Genomic DNA, 22,695 nt, shown 5'->3' on the forward strand with positions numbered 1-22,695 from the left:
ATCAATAAAATTTAATAATAAGGCATAAAGCCAGGGTTAAAAGTAGTAAATTCCATCCGATTACAGGCTGCATGTAAATAATGGTTTTCTCTGACGATTGCGGCCTCGTCATCAATCAATTTTGAGATCGAGGGAGAGTTTAAAAACCGCCGACTCTCTTCCTCTTGTTCAATGCGCTTCTCGTATGCATGCTCTAAGTGTAAAAGATAACAACAATGCAATGGGATGCCAGCCAACAGTAAGCCATTAATCGGTTAATAGAAATTAATTGCTTCGGAAAATTAACTGAACAGGTGAGGATATTCGTAAAAGCAATCACCATTTGCCAATTGCTGATTTTCATGAAGAGAAGATAGAACTTTAAGGTATTTGTTAGGGGTGAAAACTTGCAACCCATTTTCATTTGTTGATGATAGAAGAAAAACGAAAACAGAACGTTGTTGTGAAAACAAAATGTCGGAGCTATACATAAATCTTCGAGCACAAACCGATTTTGTGTTGGCCATTCTTTCTTTCACAATGGTCCCAGTTGTTCTGATTGGGAATTTACTCGTAATCATTTCACTGATCAAATTCAAATTTCGTTTCCGGAATGTGACCAATCTCTTTATCGGCTCCTTGTCGGTGGCGGACTGTCTCCTCGGAGTTCTGACTTTACCAATCTACGCTTCGTTTTATTTAGATGGGGAGAGATTAGCATCCATGAAATTTCTATGTTTGTGCAAGTTTTCTTCCTGCGTCTGTTCCATGAGCGCATCGTTGACCAGCCTAGTCGCCATTGCTGTGGACCGCTACATCGCCATCATACATCCCCTAAAGTACCCCATGATTATGACGAGAAGGAGAGCTTTTGCCATCATATTTTTCTTGTGGATGTACAACTCATTTTTATTTGCCTTTCCCTTCATGGTCAACAACTACAGAAGCGATAGTAAAGAATGCGATTTCTTTCAAGTTCTACCACAAGCGTATTCCTTGAGCTCAACTTTCGGCGCCATCTTTATATGTTTGACGGCCACCCTTTACATGTACATCCGAATTTTCAGAGTTGCACAAAAACACAAGAAAAGAGTCAACAAATACAAAAAGACTTTAAAATCCAGCTCGGATAAGAAATTTGAACGAGAAACAAAATCAGCAAAAACAATGGCCATCATTTTGTTTTTGTTCTACGCGTTTTGGATACCGTTTATGGTAACCGGGCCTCTCAAATACCTGAATCTTGACAAAAATCTTAGTGAGGCCATCAAAAGCATAACTCTTTTCATTGCAATGAGCAACTCTGGCGTCAACCCAATACTTTATTGCTGGATGAGAAAGGATTTCAAAGCGGCATTTAAGGCCATAATCCTATGCTACAGTCGCGCTCAAAGCGAGGAAACTTTTCGAGAAGCATCTGTAGGTTCGAATGGTGAAATGAAGAAAAATGGAAACCTGCATTGCCCTGAAGAAACAGAAGGACCAAAACACAACCCGGTTACCAAAGTGGGATCCGTTGGGTCATTGACCAATGGAGTCACTGAGAAAGGTCATGATGACGCAATCACGACTGTGGTTTGTATTTCCAAAGAAGATATGAAAGCTTTAACACCAGACTGACCAGTTTTGTCAGTATTCCTCTATTGACCGACATGGGTTTGTTTTTAAAAAAAAAATTCTTTCTAACTTCGATTTTTTCATCGTATGTGCAATATTTATATGGTGTTGTTTAAACGGTTGTTTTAAATTGTTATACGTGTTACCTTTAAGAGATGAATAATGTTTTCATTTGTTGAACTTAATTACGTTATCCAGCGCTGCATGTTGTGTAATTTGGGTACGTTTACAATATCTACTTTATCTTCTTGACATTTATAGTGCATTTGTTGCACTCAAATAACCTCGTGTCAAACCAGACCAAGTGACTTTGAGAATTTATAGATGTTACAATAATTTACAGCGTAAATAAAGATAAATATGTGAAAAATTTTCTTACTGCATTGTGGACAGAGTTCTTTTTTTCGTTTATGTGCAGTGTGCACGAGTTTGAGTTTAAGCTATATATAGTCTACGACCCAAAATTAGAAGCAATGAGCAATTCGATAGATATTAAGATCATCGAATAAAAGTATGAACATGGGCGCATTTTAAAACCGCAGATGTTGCTTATCCAGTAAGATTAGCTTATTAATTGATCATTCCAATTCCTCAAACAATGTAGCCTTTTTTTGTAATGTGTCAAAGGGAGCACCGCCCTATCCGAGAATATGAAGATGCCTACAATGGAATACTTGATATACACATGTAGATTGTCCCAAGTTACCGTTCACATCACCTTTTGCCTAGTAATTCAATACTAATAAATATCTTTGTGACCCATATGCAAAGTGTTCCGAGAACTTTCGATTGGGAAAAAGATTTTTCCAATGCAATTCCCCGTATGAAATGTGTTTTAGGTCGATTTCTGGTATAAAAAGAAAGCGTGTGAAAAAAGAAATCTTATGATTTTTGTCACATATGGAGTTCAATTGTTCTTTGCTTAAAGGTATGTGCTTTTATTAAGAAAATCAACAAAAGGTGATGGAAACAGCAACCTGAAACAAATTTACGTTTCATGAAAATTTCATCCCAGAAATTAAATTTTTAGGATAAACCATATGGAAGAAATGAACCTTATCTCAAATATAAGTGGAACAAACACAAAATATCTTTAAGATTAATGCATTAATATTCTTATGTCCTGTAATAAGACAATGAACATGGTTATTTTGCAATATTAAAATATCTATATTCACGTACAGTTATTTTTTAACATTTTTTTTCTTTAGAAAAAAAGGAAAGTTGGAGTTTATTTCAGATGATTGATTACGTGAAAATTAATCGCGGACGGGGTTTTAGAGTAAGGACTTTCTGGACAAAAAACAACAAAGAAGGGTTGTTTATACAAATTCTTTAATAAAGTTCTATCATGATATGTACTAAAATACAGAATACAATGTAATGCTCGACACTATGATGGAAAAAAAAATGATAGAGAGGAATTTCATTGTGTAATATCAGATATTATTTTGTTGCCTCTAATAACCGGGTGGGGCGCACTCTCTGGGTGGAATGAACAGCTCTGGGTCACTTATTCCAACTTTAAGGTCGTAATAACTGAAACAAAGTTTAAAAATTGCTTGAATATAGAAAAATTCTTCTAAAATTTGTTAAATTTGTTAAATATTCATATTCATGACGTTTTAAGAAGTTTTTTGTTCAATTAAAAAGTTTAATCAGCTGAATTATTTTCTATTGCTTAAACAAACAAAAAATACTTATTGAATTCGAGATTTGTATAATCTTAAATTCCCCCTATGAAGTCAGTTTATTCAACTTTTCAATTTTACAAATATATTAGGTCATTTTGGTGCCTGTTGAATATACATGTAGCCAGTATTTAACTAAATACAATGCACTCCATCAATAAACAAAACTAGGACGTTTTAGATATCGTAATGCTCGCGGACATATACGGCTCTGTTTACCGAATCTTGTTCTTTTATATATTATTACAATATCACAGAATTAATGATATTACAAATCATTGTTTTGTACATACCAAGGTTGTATAACCTGCATAAATATATATGTACACGTTTTGTCGACTAATTATTTGATGTAGACAATATTAACTTGGTTTATATGGAAAACAGAGAACTTAACTGACGCGATGCACATGTTTGTTAAATCTTTAAGGTATGGCATGTTTTGCATTCACATGATTATATATGTTCTGAACTTGTGAATTAAAAATGTCTCTAGAATTCAAAATGAACTTTTTTAAAATCAACAAATCAAGTCGTCCGTCTGTCTGTCCGTCTGTTCGTGCATTATTGTCTGGGCTATGAATCTGCTCAGGAGAATCATTGGAAGTATCTACGTTATACAATGATCGTTCATGACTTTCCATTTTAATCTGATGTGTCTACGATAATCGCCATTTTAATCTGATGTGTCTACGATAATCAATTAGTACATTCTTTTTTCAATCAAATTATGTTTTCATGTTTTCTGAGTTTGTGGTGGGTTTAATTATCATATCATTTATATAGTTTTATGTTATTTATAATGCAAGTTGCCTACGCTACAAAAGGACACAAACTCTCGCACAAAGTTCTAACAAACCAGTATAATTTCATAATCGCTCTTGAAATAGGAAAATGCGGAATTACATTTATAATCCACCTCCTCTTCTCCCATAAAATCATTTTTGCATAGCAATTTTTTCCAAGGGGAAAGATAGCTTTGGGGAATGAGTACTATACATCACCGGTCTTCAGACTCTATACTGTACCAGAAAAATTGAAGAAATGACTTACGTGGACTGTTCAAATCCATATTTCTGGGAGAAGTGGATGTTCTGAATTGGGAAGCAATCGGGGGACGAGACCAAACCAGTGTAGGCCTCTGTAAATACACGAACGGGGATACATGTACAGTATATAGTCTCGGCAAACATCGACGGCAGGCATACTCAGTATGTCATGTGGGAAGACACATACATGCAGATGTGCTTTGCATAAATTTCTAACTGTGCAATTTACAATTCTATAACAATATTGGCATTCATAACATCTAACAATCTGATTTACTTGAGGTAAGTATATGGCATGGCCACACTCTATGGTTACTAATACTGGCTGACCATATGCATTGAATTAATATCCGACTATATACCTTTCTTCGTCAGAATTAATTATTCTAAATAAGATTAATCAACCTGATGATATCTTTTGGAGTTACGTACACTCATGTGAAAGTCTAGTTGAATTTGTTACAAAATACCTCCTGTAAAGTTTCCAGAGAAGGCCAAGACATTCACGTGCTCATTGGGGATAGCAGCGGCCCCGATAACGACCTCTCCTTCGAACTTTGCCCCTGGAATGACCCCTCTAGGACGGAATGGACGACTGATTGCAGTGATATTACACTTCTTCGTTTTAAAGTCAACGATGTACATTTTATTCTATAAAAATAATACATGTAACCTTTATAAAACCTTTTAAAGGCTGGGCCATTTTTTCATAGATAGATATAAAAAGAACTGTTCATTTAATCTTCAAAGGTTTTTCATGTATTGCATAATGATAAAGGTACTATAAATAATTTCTGTTCGCTTATTTGTAATGCAAGTTATTTATTTTGGTTTCTTTTATAGTCTTTATATTTACATTTTACAGTGTCTTTGAATGTGATAACACTACGTATCGATTTTGTATTTATACAGTCCAATAAATTCAAATGACGTATAATTGGGGCGCGAGTGGGGTTTGCTTAATATTCATATTTAATCGTACAATTGCTGAAAATTTTATAAATATTAATAATAAAGAATCATTCCGTGAATATCTTGAGGTGATAATTTCGGTCGGGGCGTGATCAAATCTATCGTTAAGCCCTTCGGACTTTATTTGATTTGATCTCACCCCCCGAGCAAAATTATCACCCCATAACACTAAGAGAATAATTTCTTATTCCTTAATCAAAATGAGAACGTCTTCTTATGTAGGACGACGTACCATTAAACTTCGACTATGTGAAATAAACTTTACCATGTATGGGGACTTATTTAGGACATCAGATTTCTGTGGATCAGGTGACTTTAACCTTTGTGAGCTTCGACCATGTGAAATAAACTGTACCTTGTATGGGGGCTTATTTAGGACATCAATTTTTTCTGTCGATCATGTGACTTTAACCTTTGTGAGAACTCACCTCCCGGTGTAAGATAAGGATGTCATAGATTTCTTTTTCTGACCCAATCTCAATCTCGGTCATAATTCGTTCCCTCTGCATGGTCTCATCGTAGACCAAGAAACGTTTCTCTTCGTACTTTTGTGAGGGGTCTACCTGGAAGTATATCATTATTCTATGGAGGAAGTATATGACTCTTATTGTAGCGAAACGCCATTTTTTGAAAATTAAAAAAATGAGAAGTATTGCACAATTAAACCTAATCCATGATAACTTAGTGCTCTGAAATTCTTATATTGTTGTTGTATGAATTAAATATCGTTTTGTCAATTGCATAGTGGGTGACGTAGTAATGGAATAATAGGAAGCTTTATAAAGACTGTACATGTGTGTTACATAGGTTTGAAGAATCATGAAATAACTAAAGTTACCCTTATCTCTCTTGCTTCCCATTGTGGAGGAGAGCCTGCAAAATAAATATATATATAAAGGTTTTTTTTTTAAATGACTATTCGTAAGTTTCAAAAGTCGGTTTTTTTGGTAACTAGTACATGCACATGTATATGACTATGCATTTAAAATCAAAATATTTGAAGATCTGTTTTTTTAACGTACAAGCAAATAATTTTTTCAAACATATTTTATGAAGAAAACAAAATAAACCCTTTGGTATGCAGAGATTTTCAAAGTATCAAAATCATTTAGACACGTCTTAGTGTCTTACGAAATATTAATTTCAAAATTCCAAACACCTAGCACCCGGTTGTGATGTTTGGCGAAACATTTGATGTTTATATGAATGACGAAACTGTGGTCTTTAAACAAATTGTATCTTGAAAACTTAAAAAGCTTAATTCAATTCTGTTGAGCTTTTAAAAGAAACGAAAAAATCAAAATGACGTCATATGAATTATTTCCATCAATTACATATACTTACTACACGGTACAGGGGCCTGAGCAGACACAGCTGCTACGGACAGACAGAGCACGGCGAGAAACATCCTTCGGGCGAACGGTAAAGACCAATAGTGGAACCACACAGGTGAGGGCCCTGGCTTTTGTTCTAGATGTCGTCTGATAAGACCTATTGTTGTCTTGAAACTATATCTACTACAAACTTGTACACGTCTGCTAACTAGAATATTTTAGAAGACGGTTCTTACACCCATCAATGATGTGTAAAATGCAATATACCGGTACGTGAACCGCAACACGCGGAACTCGACTTCATATAAGGAATAAGGAATCATTCTTTGAGTATTATGAGGTGATAATTTCGGTCGGGGCGTGATCAAATCCAATAAAGCCCGAAGGGGCTTTATGATAGATTTGATCACGCCCCGACCGAAATTATCACCTCACAATATTCAAAGAATGATTCCTTATTACTTATATTTATATAATTATAGGCCATCATACGATTAAATATTTAAATATAAATAAACAAACCCCGCTGGCGCCTCAATTTGGCGTCATTTGTATCATGAGTTATATAGTACAAAATCGATACGTAGTGTTATCACAGGCAAAGACACTGGATAATGTAAATATATATATATACTAGTCTCCGAAAACTGTCTTGAGCTGAAACAACTTTACAAGTGTTACAAAATATAATTGTATTGAAGGAATAACCAACTTATTTTCAGTGAGCATGATGTGATGAACTAAAATTACTCTGTTGGAATGTACATGAACGAGTATGTTGATGAAAAATTAAAAGGAAAATACATTTACAACTAGTACATTTTTATTTTCTTTAAACTGTTAAAAGATGACATAGGCGCAATAAATTCCACTTATAGGTATCAAAAACTACTATATAGTAGCACTAATATTCTCTTCTAAATAACTAGGCAAATGACCTAATTTTCTTCCTAGTGACCTCTGAGTGATTTTCGAAATATCCGTCAAAACTGTACAAACCACGGGTTTTTTGTTGTGAAATTATTACAAATAATAAAATAGTGGAAAATGGAAATGAATAGCATACTTACTACATAGTTCAAAAAATAAATTGAGATCATTGTTTAGATTCAATTTATTCCAAATTTCCTTTCTCCATTTTCTAGGTTTTACCAAATTGTAACAAAAACATTTTTTAAAAACCCCACGAATCAAAACAAATACAAAACAAACTAAAACTGAATAGGAGCTCTAAACTTTTGAATGATAATCCATGTCTGTATGTCGGTATTTTGCTGGTTTTGAAATTTTATGAGTGCATAATATTACGTTTTTGTTTTGCCTCGGACTAAAATGTCTCGACGTCCTTGGATGAATCGCGTCATGTGATTGCCTTACAAATTTCTTTAAAAGGCGAGCGTCAAAATTTGTACGACAGCATGGCGGACGTAACGTTATTTAAACTGATTTTTAAACAAACGTTTCTTTACATATCAAACTTTAGGTCCTCGACAAAACAAAACACTTATTAGGTTTGTTTCTGACTGTTAACAAATTTGTTTTGGGTCGGTAAAGTCCATAGAAGGCTCAGCTTCGCCTCGCCTTCTATGGACTTTATCGACCCCAAAGCCAGTAACAATCTTAATAAGTAATATACTTTTAAAATTACAGTTCTGCAAAACATTTCTAGCGGAGGGAAACGAAAGCGAAAAAAAAATAGTCAGAGTTTCATCTATTTCACAACAAGTCATCTTTGTCATTTTATATTTTCCTCAAATAACAAAACATGCCATTGGATAAGTCTAGATACAGCCAAACTTTTATTAAGCAGCCACCATTCGGAGGCACACAAAGTGACCTCTTAACAGAGGTGACCTTTGAATAGAGACTTAGGAATTTACCATCGTCAGTTACCTTATCTAAACAAATAATACAGTTTTTATAAAATTATGAATAAAGTTACTGTTTGGATTTTAATAGCATTTACTATACATGCATTTACAAATTACATGCAGTGCAATTACAAAACAAAGAATTGTGCAGGCTATTTTTAATTTTTTTTTTTTAATTTTTAAAAAAGTCACTTAGTTTTGTCCGCACTCCTGACTTGCACTTGATGTATTCTTCTGTAATCATATCATCAATAACTGTAAGTTTATTTAAAATTTGAGCATGGCCATGAACATTTGTATTAACTTTCATTTCTGCCAAATTCTTGCAATTTCTGCCAAATTCTTGCAGAACTTCTCCCGACAAAAAACAGATTCACACTCCTCACTCTCTTCTTCCTAATAATCCTCATCTTCCTTCTCATTCATTTCCTCAATTCTCTCTGAAGCTGGCTTGTCCCAGTCCCTTTCTTGATTGTCACATGTTTCCATGTTCGCGTCCATCTTGACTAACTCTACGTATTCACAACCGAAAAGTTCCCTTGACAGCTGTAGGACAGCAAGTGTGACATCATCATCATCATCATCATCATCATCATCATCATAACCCCCACAACATCCACTTCAGTTGTTGGAAGGTTATCATTTTGCATATCAACAAAACCGCATTTTTTATAACACTTCACTATAGTTGACGTTTCAACTTCTTTCCAACGCCTGTCAGTCCAGTAGATTGCATTCAGCAGAGAAATATTTTTCAGGATTTCTGATCCACATTTGGAGCTGTGATCCATTTCACGAACCATTTTCTTAAGTTTTAAATGTCAGTTTGAGGGTTTGAATTATTCCTTGGTCCATTTGCTGTAATTGTGTTGTAGTGTTTGCTGGGAAAAACTGAAGTTTAATGTTAGACAGGTTTATTTTCAGGTGTGATGGTGCATTGTCAAGAAAAAGTTTCTTCCCACACCAATGACCCCCTCGCGCTAACATCCGTGCCAACGAGAGATATTAATATAAGTTGTAGAACTTGCTTATCAATCGTTGTAAAATAAATAAAGGTCAGTCAGTTCAGTTTAAGAAAAAGTAAAATTTTCCATTTCTGGCGGACCTTTTTTCTGTTGACTGACTTTAACCACTCTTCCATGATGTGGGAAGTCATCCAAGCTTTTTTATTGAACTTGTAGACAACAGGTAGTGCACTTGGGTCCACCCTATTAAGCATCGCGGCTTTTGACTCTTTCCTATGACTAGAGGGGGAAGTTTTTCACCCGTTATGCTGATACATAGGGCTACCGTGATCCTTTACTGTGACTGTTTTCCTCCATTACAGTCTTGTCCCTTAACATGAAATGTTTGTCTTGTTGTAGCTCTATCAAAATGAAAAAAAAGTTATGTTCTATACATCAACTATTTTGTTTATGAATTATCAAAAAAAAAAAAACACCTAACATGTACTTGAAGAAAAGGCCCGTCTCGTCCATATTGAAGATATTCTCGGATCGTATTCCTTGATAAGATCTGGAATCCCTTCCATTCAAGGCCACAAGGCCATTGTCAACATCCCCCCGCTCACCACTCTGGGTACCAAACACAATGTTATGTCGCTTGGTAAATAAAGCCAACCATCCATGTGAAGCTTTAAAATTTTGATTTCCGAGATCTTTGGCAAATTTAAGTGCCTTCATTTTCAGGAGTGGCCCTGTTACATTTATACGTCTACCAAAGGCATCTCGGAACCATTTCCAGCAAAGGTCATTGATATCTTCATTACCAGTCTTCTGGTGCTCTCTTTTACTGCCAGAGGGTGCATTATTCTCAATATCATTAATAATTTTGGCTTTTCAATGTTCGTCATCTGCGTCTTCCCAACATTAAACTTCGCGCAACAGCACGAGCACTGAGTCCATATTCCAGTAATTTAATAGCTTCATGCCGCCCATTAAGGGTTAAAACCTTCCTTGTCGTATTTGTTTATTGCTCTATTGTTGTTTTTTTGTTTTGAGGCCAATGTATGGTTTCAGATATTAAACTTTGTATAAAAATGTACTTTTTGAAAATTCAGACCATGAGTAAAGGTAATTTTATAAACTTCGTGTGAGCTTATAATTCAGCTCATTCAGTGAACCAGATTTGTAACTGATACATGTAAGGCTAATAAAATTACTATAGAGCAAAAAAAAAACCCCAACAAACCCTAGAATGATACGCGTATGCATCATCAATTAATCACAATATTAGCTAATACGATGTTATTTTATTATTTATTTGCTATTGGACACATTCTTTAGGAGGTGTCCAAATTTTTGTGTCCGATATTCCAATGCTAAGGTCGTAGTACCTGAAAAATGACAAACAAAAACTAAATCATGCAATTGTATTTGTAAATGTGGAATACTATAAAAAATATTTGGTTTTCTATAGTGGTGTGATGGTTTGGCTTTGAACATTTGTCAAAGTAATAAACAGTTTCATCAAATATTACGTAGAAATTTCAATTTCTTGTTCCCTGAAAATTGTAGTTCTTATTGGAATGCAGTCTGGATATGATACAATAGTATGTTTCATCCCTGAAATGAAATAAAAATGGTTTTATAAAAGACATAATAACTCCAAAATGGTTGAAGTTCATCGCAGGAGCCATGTAGTTTTACTACATGTATAGGTTTTACATTATAATTATATAGGTCACGTCTTAATGATTGGCTGTACCATTGCAAAATGCAATTAAAAAGAGAGTGCATCTTTTAAATTAAATATATAAGCGGGAATTTTGTAAAAATAGTACTTTCGGTAAATCAGTGTCTTGTATGTGTCCCTAGCAAAAGAAATATGCATTATTAATCGACGGATAATGGATTCATGGATAAATTTACCGTCTGTTTTGTTCGAAACAAATTGTAAAACTGTAAGTTTTTCTTTTGGATATCCAGATGCCCCAACTAAATTTGTGCTCAGGAATTTGTCACCCGGATGAGTACCACGTGGAATCCAGCCTCGATGTGGAACCGTGGTATTGCATATCCTGGTTTTCAGGTCAAGTTTGTACATCTTATTCTGAAGAGTGGTAAATTTTGCAAAAATTTTAAATAATTTTACTAGTATACATAGTTTATATGTATTGATATTCTAGAATATATGCATCGATTATTCGGAAAATAAAAATCTGAAAACTGATACACTGCACGGACTTATTAACCCCAAAATTATACCTCGTTCCATAGAATAAGTTCATCGTAGAAAGTTTTGTTGCTACCCTTCTCGACAGTTTCGACCCTTCTTTCTCTTCTGTTCCTTGCATCGTAAGATAACCGGCGACGCTGTACGTAATTCCGAGCAGGGTCGATCTTCAAATAAATACATGTACAGATCATTTTGCAGGATTCTCTCTTATTGAAGATAAGATGTTTGTTAAGAGATAAGTACAATCCAAGTGTGACCCATTTTCATTGCAATGCAGCTTATTCCTATTTTGGGTTGTTTTTTGGATAATGGGGAGAAGAAAGATAGAAAGTGATTACGTATCAGATTTATTTAAACCTTATACAGCTGTATATGCATGGCTTTGATACTATCATCACTATCAATAAACTACGTGTAGTCTAAGTGTTCAGTCGCACGAAAACAAGATATTGTTCAGGTCGTCTACTTACTTTAATCTCATTGCATTCCCACGTGACAGGCGATGCTGAAAAAATTTACAAACTAAAACTTAATATCGAAAAAAAAATAAAAGATATCGAGAAAATTAAACAACGGGTTATATCAAATCTCAAATTGTGATGACCTTCCGTACTTACTGCATGGTTTAGGATCCTGGCAGATAATTTGGCCGACCAAAAGGCTGATTGTGAATGGAAGAAACATTGTGGTAGATCGGGGAATATTTATCAGTGTATGGTATTTAATCCGAACGTTTCAGAGAGAGAGAGATATATGCTAGTATTCAAGATTATCTCTGATAATGTGTATTTCATATATAGGTACATGTTTAAAATAAAAGATCATCGTCGAACAAAGTGCTAAAGCAGGAAAATAACAGTTAGAAATACATACCAGTATCTTTATTTTAAAAAGGTCAAATAAGGAATTCTGTTTAAGAGTGGATTTTTGCAACTTGATTCAGTATTTAAAAAAAGGTATAAAAAAATACCGGAGTAAACGTATAAAAAGTCCTGAAATTCTGTTTCAAATATTCGATGAAAAAAACCCATATGGTTATGAGCTAATGTTCATGTATCTGACGACTGCAGATTTACTACAGTTACAAGCTTGCCAATCCTATGTTTTATATATATATATATATATATATATATATATATATATATATATATATATATATATATATATATATATATATATATATATATATATATAAAAAACAGGAAACACATATATTTGACATGTTCAGGGTTGGACCAATTTTGGTTTAAACAAAACCAAAAAATATCAGATGCACTATCAAAAAAATTTAGGCATTTATTTTTCTGTAGATTGATTTCTCTTAAGCAACTATAACTATTGTGTGTTCTCTTTTCCATAAATTCTTGTCGGAAAGCTTTCCCTCAGGATAATTCCTGAACAAAAATGGATGCATCCTTTCGGGGTTTTGATAACAGAACTTCCGGTATCCCATCCCCAGCCAGTGTTGTGTTTGATTAATTAAGTGCACGGTATACTGTTCTAACTTGTAAGCTTTACGTCATGTGTAAAAAGTATCATTAAGGTCAAGATCTAGTAAATGATTCCAGACTGTCTTTTTGGTGCTAGAACCATTATGACGTCATAATTGATTTAATGAATCTTTTCCCGTATTTTACGGATTTAAAGGAATTATGTAGAAAATAAAACAATCTTTTGACATTCTATCTTTAATCACGAGAAAAGTAACCCCGGTACCTATATTCAATTTAACATCATTTTAAAGAGGAGGACAAGAGCTTGTTTAATGTCGTTTTTGGAGAGACTGTAGGCATTCTATATATATTTCATTAGTCAAAAATGGACGAAACTCCGAGATTTGTTACTTTTATCCTTCATATTTGTTAGAAAAAGGTTGTTTAAAACATGATTTTTCATTGTGTTTACCAAACATTTAAGCCCCGGTACACCATATGAAACATCATTAAAAGAATTTATACCTTGAATTTCATAAACCTGTAGGCACCTTTCATTTACTAGATCTTGACCTTAACGTATGGTTGATTTCCAGTATCTAGATATTCAATGCAAATACTATAAATATTTTACACTTTTTCTGCACATTTATTCTTTCATTATTATCATTATTGACTTGGCGTTTGGGTTTGTGAATCAGTGATGAGCTAAGTTAACCTTTATTTAAATACTTTTTTTAAATTGTGACAAGCAAATTAAAGTATTCTTGATAAATACATTTCAACATTTCCTACATTTATACTATAAATTCTAGATCTGCCTTTGATTATCTAAAAGTATATTGTGGCAAGCACTTCTGAAGACGTTGTAGTATGTTACAAATAAAGAACAGCGATTTTTTTATCAATATATGGCTGTTACTAGACTTATATTTGGAAGACAATGTAAATTACGATCAATCACTTTCACTTACAAATTCTTCAGTTACAAGACACAATGTTATAATGTAATAACAATCATTGTACGTAAAGGGATATACATGTATTTACTTAAGGTACTTGATGTCACTCTACATATTAATAGATACCATACGTTTTGCATGTTATACATGTGGATCATTGCTCTTTTTTTCTAGTAGCAGATTCTTTTGAAGTAAATTAATAACTTCTTAGTAAAATCTTTCACTGAAAAAAAACCCCAACAAACATTAATAAACATTTATGAAATTTTATTGTAAAAAGTATAAAACTGTGTATGTCTTTACGAGCTGTTGCACTCTTTGGGTGGTATAAACGCCATTGGATCGGTTATTCCGACACTTATGTCATAATAACTGAAAAAATAAAAATAAAGAAATGATTAATACATGTATACCTTAATCATAAACCATTTAACTGTTTTTATAACATGTAAATTATTTTCAATCACTGTATGCTAATGCGTTTTCTATATGACACTCAAAACTTGATCTAGAATTTGTGTTTATATAATTATTGAGTACAGAAAAATCTTAGCAACACTTTGAGACGTGTAAAATAAATGAAAAAATGACAACAATACCCAAACGACAAAGTAAAAAAAAATCAAACAAAAGAAAGAGAAAAAAAATCTAAAAAAGGGGGAAAAAATTAAACAACAACCGAGTTCGATGAAGGTTGTCATATTTGGGGTGGTGGTATAAAAAAAGATGACAATAGTAATCTGAGTTTTCTTACTTAGATTGCTCAAACCCATATTTGGTAGTGATGTGGATGTTTGTGATAGGAACACAGTCAGGAGACGACACGATAGAAGCACGGTATTCTGAAACAGAAAGACATATTAAGGTAGAGTTGGTGCCTTGATAGCATCAAGTACAAAATATGCTCTGAGATACTGAGGTCTTGCTTAATATGATTATCTGTGTTACCAAAATTTTTATGCATTGAAAAGTGATTACTCAGTGTGTGTGATTTAGCTGAAGTTGGAAAATTGACTACGCTGAATGTTTTACTGTAAAGATAATATACAATGTATATTTACCATGTGGTACATGTAAAATGAGACGATATAATAAATTGGCTTCTTCATATACTAGTAACCAATATATTTATAGAAACTGTGTACTTTCACAACATATACCAAATTTGTCTTTGAACTTATGGTAGTTGTAATTTGTATACTTTTAAAATCTAAATAAAAGATGACTTATAATTTTTTTTTAGCTTGGCTCTACCATATAATACTAATGGCACTACCATATAATTCTAATGGCACTACCATGTAATACTAATGGTCTTTTAACCTACCACCAGTGGTATTCATTGAGAACTGCTGAATGGTCACGTGTTCGTTAGGAAGGCCAGCTCCTCCAATCACGCCCTCGTAATCGAACTTCTCTCCCGGGAAAGTTCCACGTTGAAAAAATGGTCGGTATGGAACAGTTACGTTACATTTCCTTGTCTTGAGGTCCACTTGATACATTTTGTTCTATAAATGCAGAGAGTAACAAAGGGGTTGAATGCAGAATTTTTAACATTGCACATTTATCTCTTCTTTACATTGTTGTCACCGATTTTCTTTTATGAAAAAATAAGTCAGATTTTTAAAACGTTATAATTCTTGAAGTAGTTCTAAAAGTATCAAAATAAACAAAACAGCAAATAGATTCTTGAATACATTCGGCTTAAAATGTATAAATGTACCTCGTTCCATAGAATAAGTTGATCATAATAGCTCTTGTCAGATCCAATTTCGATTTCTTCTAACCTCCTTTCTCGTCTGTTTGTAGCATCGTAGACAAGACGACGGCGCTCCAAGAATTTCTGCTGAGGGTCTACCTGTAACGATACACACGAAGGTACATGTAGTACATAAAAAGTTATACAAGACTATTACAAATTTTCTCTCTTGTTTTAGTACATTTTGTAGTTTTCTTTTTACATAAATTGTCCATTGAATTTTGGGTCATTAAATCAATTATTGTTATCTATGAAAATAAAAATTACAAGTCAACATGTACTTTAAGACTTTTGACATTAATGAAATGAAAATGCAAAAAAAATTACCTTTATTTCTCTACATTCCCATTGAGGAGGGGAATCTGAAAAATATACAGCAATGAATTTATTGTAAGTTTCTCTTGTCAGTTTCCTTCAACACACCAAAATATGACAAAAGAAAACAATGTTATCGAAACTAGGGAAGAGGGAACATTTTATAAGACATTCATTAAAAATGGACCGTAACTGGTAAAAAAAAAATCAAATTGATTGCTCACTTTGATATATATTTGAAATTTTAGAATCATATTTGCTCTACATTTAAGGAAAATCGGGAATATTTTGGGAAACAAGAAGAGGACAAACTGGCGGTTTCTATTTTTTTAGAGCTATATGCAGCATGAGGTAAGTACAGTCTTTTACTTAATATATAACTTACTGCAGGGCTGAGGCACCTGTGCAATAGCAGCACCGATCACAACCAAGAGAGCAACAAGTCCGTACATCGTCGATGGCGTGCAGCTTACCTACTGTTGAAATCTGGGACGTGTGGACCGTCCTAAAGACAGTATCAAAGACGAGATAACAAAGTTGTTCAACTTTGTAAGCCAAAATCGTTCTGTTGTTATGAAGACTTGGTTGGGACGAGAGCAATATATATGCAGTATACAGGTCAACATATTGTAAAGTTCAAACACGCGTTACTAATTTTATCATTTATTTAAAGTGTAAAACAAAAACCAATTAACTTGGCAATTGTTTGCGAAGCAATCGATAAAAGATGAAAATAGTGATTATGAAGATTTATTTCTAATTTGTTGTTTTTTTTTTTTTGTATTATTTATTATATTTTTTTTTATTAAGAAATGGATCCATAAATACGGCGTATTATTTTCTTTAAAAAGATTTTACTTAACATTTGTTTTTATTTGTTTAATATTATTCCCCTTACGCAAACGTAAATACATGTAGTACAACAGGGGATTTTACATCAGAGATCCTGTTACGGGTTAATAAATATGTTATAATAGTTAAAATGTAACGTTTTGTTAATGCAACCGGAGCTTAAAAGAAAAGGTTGAAATGTCTAGAAGTGACGATGTAAACATTTTAAAACTTCTAGGTTCTCGTGGACTCAGATAATTCTCTCTCGGTGTCAACAAATGTGAAGCAATGTCTGGGTCGCCCTGGTATTCACGTCAAGTGACTCGTTATCATGCCGGTCAGCTGCAAATACTCTCTGAAGAACAACCAATGACCTTGAAAGCACGCTAGTACTATACAAGTTTTTATATACATTTACATGTACATATGTTATGGGCCGATGCATAAACTTGTTAAGTTTTTAGATAATGTATTTAATGAGGAATAATCTGCAGCGTAGGCATGCATATGTCACATGCCTACAGTGCACGAAACTGTGTTTCTTGTATATTCTTTGAAGAGTTTTTATAAATTTAGTTTTGCTGCCTCAGTTAATTACAATCCACTGTAACTGTCACTCAAAATGGTGGCAGAACTTCTGGATCCCCGTTTACAACCGTGATAAGAATTTCGAAAATATGAAGTCGCTATGCTTGAACAGTAATATGATGACATATTTTATATGTAGTATTTACGGAAGCGTAATAGTGCCACATTGTAAATTAATTTTTCTTTAAAAAATTCCAACTTAAAAGTTGGAATTTTCAATTTAAATCTTGGAATTTCCAACTTTAACGTTGGAAATTCTTACCCACCCATAAACACTTAGGTGTTATATTTTCTGAGGACCTTTCCTGGTAAATTCTATTATAGCAAATGCTCAAAAGAAATTGGGATTAATGAAAAAAAACCTTACAATAGAAAATCACTGTCGCTATTATATACTTCATTTATAAGGCCTCAGTTAGAATATGCATCTGATATATGGGGCGGATGTTCTATTAATGATTCAGACAAATTAGAAAAAATACAATTGATTGCAGCAAGAATTGTTACAGGTTTACCTATTTTTGCATCTCGGGAATCTCTTTATTTTGAAACAGGGTGGCATGGGAAACGCTTTATAGTAGAAGGAAAATATCCAAGCTAAAAACAATGTATAAAATTGACCGAAACCTTTTACCCAGTTATGTAATGGATATTTTTCCAAATAAGCGTGCTAATGTATCCAACTATTCTACCAGAAATGCACATAATTACATTACACCAAAATGTCGTTTGGAATTGTATAAATCTTCGTTTGTTCCTACTGTTGTTGATGAATGGAATGCGCTTTCAACGGATGTCCGTGGAAGCGACTCTGTTCGCATTTTTAAGGAAAAAATACATGTTTCTGTCAAAAATGAAAATGTACTTATATGTAGAACTAGACCAAATTTTTTTTACATATGGGGATAGATTTTTGAATATCATTCATACTAAACTTCGTCACAATTGTGCACTAAATAATGATTTATTTCGATGTAATATTATCATAAGTCCACTCTGTTCGTGTGGTAAGATAGAAGATACGTATGGGCATCGGAAAGGGCAAAAAATACATTTTTACAAAATCAACGATAAACTAAATTCAGCAATCCAATGGGGACAACAATGGAGACACCACTACGCCATTTCCCATGGGGTGGTAGGGTGTCGTCCTACTCTTACTTACCCCAGCGACGTTACATAGCTCTTTGATCAGTCGACTCTCAAAATTCCGTCCCTGATCTGAGTGAATTCTCTCGGGAAAACCATAGTAGCAAATACACTTTTCGTACAATGCTCTCGCTGTTGTTAATGCTTTCTGGTTCCGAGTAGGGATAGCTATTGCATACTTAGTAAAATAATTTGTAATTACTAGTATGTCTTCAATGTTACCTTTGGACTTTTCAAGTGATAGGAAATCAATACAAATCAACTCCATTGGTCTGGATGTTACAATGTTGACAAGTTCTGATTTAGGATGTTCTCTGGTCTTGCTCCTTATACAACGACCACATTGCCCTACCTTGTCCTTGATATCTGCATCCATACCTACCCAGTAGAATCTTTGTTTCACAAGCCAACTGGTTTTCTCACGACCTTGATGACCTACATCATCATGTAATCCTTTTAAAACTAAAGCTTTCATACTCTCAGGTAGTACTATTTGTTGTACCTCGATTCCATCAATCACAGTATTTCTGACTAGTATACCTTTCCTCAATTCAAAATTTTTCTTTTCTCTCCAAAACTTTTGAATCGCTAAACTTTCTTGCTGTAAACTATCAAAATCTATCTTGTAATCTGATTCAAGTAAAATCTTGAGCCTACCAATAACTGGATCATCATCTTGCTCTTGTTGCCAGTTGACTGTGGACAACTCCTGTGATTCTAGTTCAGGTAACTCTTCACCTAATTGTCCAGTATTTGTAATGACCAAACTCTCAGCAAGTGGCAGAATTTTCCGATCAATCTGAGCTGCTTGACATACTGCTTTAACAGCCTCTGAAAATATCTGTAGATTGTATGGACGCCTGGACAATCCATCTGCGTCTTGATTTGATTTTCCAGATCTGTAATATATCTTAAAATTGTAATTGCTCAAAGCAGCAAGCCAGCGGTGACCTGTAGCATCGAGTTTTGCAGAAGTTGTGACATAAGTCAATGGATTATTGTCCGTTCTAACTTCAAAAGAATTGTTGTACAGATAGTCTTTAAACTTATCTACCACTGCCCACTTTAAACACAAAAATTCTAGTTTATGTGCTGGGTACAACTTTTCACTAGGTTTCAAACTACGACTGCCATATGCAATTACATGCTCTAAACCATTCTGGTTCTGATAGAGAACAGCACCTAAACCTTCAGTGGAGGCATCAATATTCAAGATGAATGGTTTAGAAAAATCTGCATAGCTAAGAATAGGTGGATTGGTCAGCTTACTGATAAGTGTCTCAAATGCACTTTGTTGCTCCTTATCCCATACCCAGGGTATCTTCTTACTGTTTCTCTGGTTCTTTCCTTTTGCTGTGGAGTGTCCTGCCAACAACTCTGTCAGAGGGTGAACAACTCTTGCGTAGTCTTTAATAAAACGCCTGTAATAACCAGTGAAACCTAAAAAAGAGCGTAATTCTTTAATATTCCTTGGTACTGGCCATGACTTAACTGCTTCAATTTTATCGGGGTCGGTTTTTACACCTTCTTCAGACACAATATGACCTAAGTATGACTATGAATGAATGAAGCGGCGTGAACGTAAACAAATGAACAATGGGAAATGAAAACATGAAATGTTGAAATAAATGAACGCAAATATGATTTCTTATTAACTACATGTAAAATAATTAATCCTGTGACACATGCACTTAATTCTAATTTACAATGTACATGTGTCTTGTAGCATTTTGAAAATGTTTCTTTCGGATTTTTGGATATCATCATGTTTATGGATAACAATGAAATGATTTTTTTTATAGTAGACTGTAAGATAATTGATTATGCATATGTTTTTATCCGAATATGGATATTTGGAACAAATGTACGAGTATAAACAGGTCATTAAAATATTATTTATAATTTTTAATAAATCATAATAAATATATCAACATCTCAGGCCGAAACAGAATAGGTACGAACCATCCCGGATTCCAATAATCGATGACGCATATATTACTTCCCCCAAAACGCCATCTGGCGTTTATTTGTGCGTCCGCTTGTTTCATGTTGATGTATGTTCGTTTTACATTTATGTCTGTTGGTTTTACTTTTTGTGTTTGATTTGTATTTAGATATCTTTGGTTGATTTTATGTACATTTATTTTGCAGAGAAGACTGTTAGTTTTGCACTTATGGTCACTGATAATATTATTTTGGATTGCTGAATTTAGTTTATCGTTGATTTTGTAAAAATGTATTTTTTGCCCTTTCCGCTGCCCATAGATACGTACCATTATTTTTTCCACATGTAATAAATATAAAGATGCTAGAAATGTTCTATTTAATGACGTTTTTCAAATTGTAAATCTTAACATTGTCAATACTCATGTTTTACTTTGGGGTGACAGTTCAATAAGTGACAATGAAAACAAGCATTTATTTACATTAGTTTATAATTTCATCAAAAATACTGAAAGATTTAACTGATCTGATAACTACTAGTACACCGTTGTTTATTATATACATGTCAATTGCATTTATGTATACGTCCATTCTATCCACTGACCTTTATTTATGTTGTGTACACATATATTGTATTATATCTTTGTATTCGGAGAGGGCGGTCTAAGTTATAGAACTTGAGCCCAATTCCAAATGTATTTTGTACAATAAAAATATGTTCAAATCAAATCAACGTTGAATTTTCCAACTTTAAAGTTAGAATTTCCAACTTTAATGTTGGAATTTCCAACTTTAATCTTGGAATTTCCAACTTTAAACTTGATTTTTCCAACTCTAAAGTTGGATTTCCCAAACTTTAGAGATGGGATTAAAATTGGAATTTCCAACTTTAATCTTGGAATTTCCAACTTTAAAGTTGATTTTTCCAACTTTAAAGTTGCTAAGTTTTGTTGGAAACAGGCTTAACTTTTATATCAAATTCATTCAAGCATTATTCAGCAACATGAAGCTGTTCTTGCGAAGGAAATGTTAGATATGTAATAGCAACGGGCACTCTTTTTGCAAAAATGCAACAAATATCCAGCTGATATTTCATAAAAGTTGAGGACATGACAGATAAAAGAAGCGATACTGACCGTGTTTTTTTTAAGTTGAGGAGATTCCTGGCGAATAGAGGATATATTTCTAATTTTAGGGTAGTTTTTTCCAATTCGTGTGTTGAACAATACATGTATTATGTCATCATGTTCAGACTGCGTCAATGGGGGGACAGCGGTGGTGACTGTGACATAACACAAGCCCAAAAATGTTGGCGCGAAACTGTAAAGGTGCATGGTACGATTTTATTTAATCCTTGTTAGATAATGAATGTGTACCTGTGGTCATACGTTCACGACATCGGATCAGGATAGCTGTGTGAGCACCAATCATACCCGTGTTCTCGCCTCTATGACGCATGTTTGTGACTTGCTTTTACAGTGGTGTCATCCCTGCATGCGTATGTTTCATGCATCTGGTGCGAGAACTTTCCTGTCGGTGCAAATATTGCCTTTACATATGAATTTTCTCCTTTGTTTTTATTTTTCAAAAATAAGATTGTGTTCACATAGATACTAACTAAATAACAATTTAACCAGTTGAAATCAATTTGTGCGGTTATGAAAATACGTTTTACTTGAAAATTTTAAGACATTATAGATCAGTGTTAAATTCATCTGGCAGTCTATTTATGCGTTCTTTAAAATTGTCTATTATTAATAAAGTTTATATTATATATTTTCTTCTTTTTATAGTTTTGTGATAAGCAATAATTGAGTTATCTCTTGAGAGATCGAGACGTGTTATCATCGAGGGCACTGACCACGTGGACTGACGCCAAACGAATCAATATGAAAGAATTGTCTTTTACCAATCGACAACGATAATTTAAGCAATTTTACTTATTTCGTAATGATAAGTTATTTATAGAGATATAAAATATAAACAGTAAAAATGTTTGCTCGGTTGACTCTAATTGGGGTTAT

The 22,695-nt window shown here is 33.6% G+C and overlaps 3 protein-coding genes and 2 pseudogenes across 3 annotated transcripts; 1 reads left to right on the forward strand and 4 right to left on the reverse strand.

Moving 5' to 3' along the window:
• The first annotated feature begins 85 nt into the window (after window positions 1-85).
• LOC128177694 (5-hydroxytryptamine receptor 1A-like) lies at window positions 86-1,905 on the forward strand. Its single transcript, XM_052844516.1, has one exon. It carries the CDS (start codon window positions 454-456, stop codon window positions 1,597-1,599), a length of 1,146 nt encoding a protein of 381 aa, XP_052700476.1. The 5' UTR covers window positions 86-453; the 3' UTR covers window positions 1,600-1,905.
• Window positions 1,906-2,914: 1,009 nt separating this feature from the next.
• Window positions 2,915-6,884, reverse strand: LOC128178598 (mammalian ependymin-related protein 1-like; annotated as a pseudogene).
• Window positions 6,885-8,675: 1,791 nt separating this feature from the next.
• On the reverse strand, window positions 8,676-9,776 carry LOC128178599 (tigger transposable element-derived protein 4-like; annotated as a pseudogene).
• Window positions 9,777-10,747: 971 nt separating this feature from the next.
• LOC128178601 (mammalian ependymin-related protein 1-like) lies at window positions 10,748-12,420 on the reverse strand. Its single transcript, XM_052845851.1, has 6 exons — window positions 12,308-12,420; window positions 12,161-12,195; window positions 11,720-11,854; window positions 11,384-11,564; window positions 10,993-11,077; window positions 10,748-10,848 (listed from the first exon to the last, which is right to left on the reverse strand). Exons 1-6 carry the CDS (start codon window positions 12,372-12,374, stop codon window positions 10,779-10,781), a joined length of 573 nt encoding a protein of 190 aa, XP_052701811.1. The 5' UTR covers window positions 12,375-12,420; the 3' UTR covers window positions 10,748-10,778.
• A 1,915-nt stretch (window positions 12,421-14,335) lies between these two features.
• LOC128178600 (mammalian ependymin-related protein 1-like) lies at window positions 14,336-16,682 on the reverse strand. The gene is made up of 6 exons (XM_052845850.1): window positions 16,545-16,682; window positions 16,172-16,206; window positions 15,809-15,943; window positions 15,413-15,593; window positions 14,840-14,927; window positions 14,336-14,457 (listed from the first exon to the last, which is right to left on the reverse strand). The coding sequence occupies exons 1-6, from the start codon at window positions 16,609-16,611 to the stop codon at window positions 14,385-14,387; spliced, it is 579 nt and encodes a 192-aa protein (XP_052701810.1). The 5' UTR covers window positions 16,612-16,682; the 3' UTR covers window positions 14,336-14,384.
• Window positions 16,683-22,695: the final 6,013 nt, after the last annotated feature.

The sequence above is a fragment of the Crassostrea angulata genome, chromosome 3 (genome assembly GCF_025612915.1).
Source record: "Crassostrea angulata isolate pt1a10 chromosome 3, ASM2561291v2, whole genome shotgun sequence".
Classification (NCBI taxonomy): domain Eukaryota; kingdom Metazoa; phylum Mollusca; class Bivalvia; order Ostreida; family Ostreidae; genus Magallana; species Magallana angulata.

Coding starts and splice junctions, on each gene's coding strand:
- LOC128177694 (XM_052844516.1), top strand. CDS start 454: ATGTCGGAGCTATACATAAATCTTCGAGCACAAACCGATTTTGTGTTG.
- LOC128178601 (XM_052845851.1), bottom strand. CDS start 12,374: ATGTTTCTTCCATTCACAATCAGCCTTTTGGTCGGCCAAATTATCTGC. Junction 11,078..11,383: donor TGTTTCGAACAAAACAGACG/GTAAATTTATCC, acceptor ATTTCATTTCAG/GGATGAAACATACTATTGTA. Junction 10,849..10,992: donor CAAGAAATTGAAATTTCTAC/GTAATATTTGAT, acceptor GTCATTTTTCAG/GTACTACGACCTTAGCATTG.
- LOC128178600 (XM_052845850.1), bottom strand. CDS start 16,611: ATGTACGGACTTGTTGCTCTCTTGGTTGTGATCGGTGCTGCTATTGCA. Junction 15,594..15,808: donor AACTTATTCTATGGAACGAG/GTACATTTATAC, acceptor CTGCATTTATAG/AACAAAATGTATCAAGTGGA. Junction 14,458..14,839: donor TATGGGTTTGAGCAATCTAA/GTAAGAAAACTC, acceptor TTATTTTTTCAG/TTATTATGACATAAGTGTCG.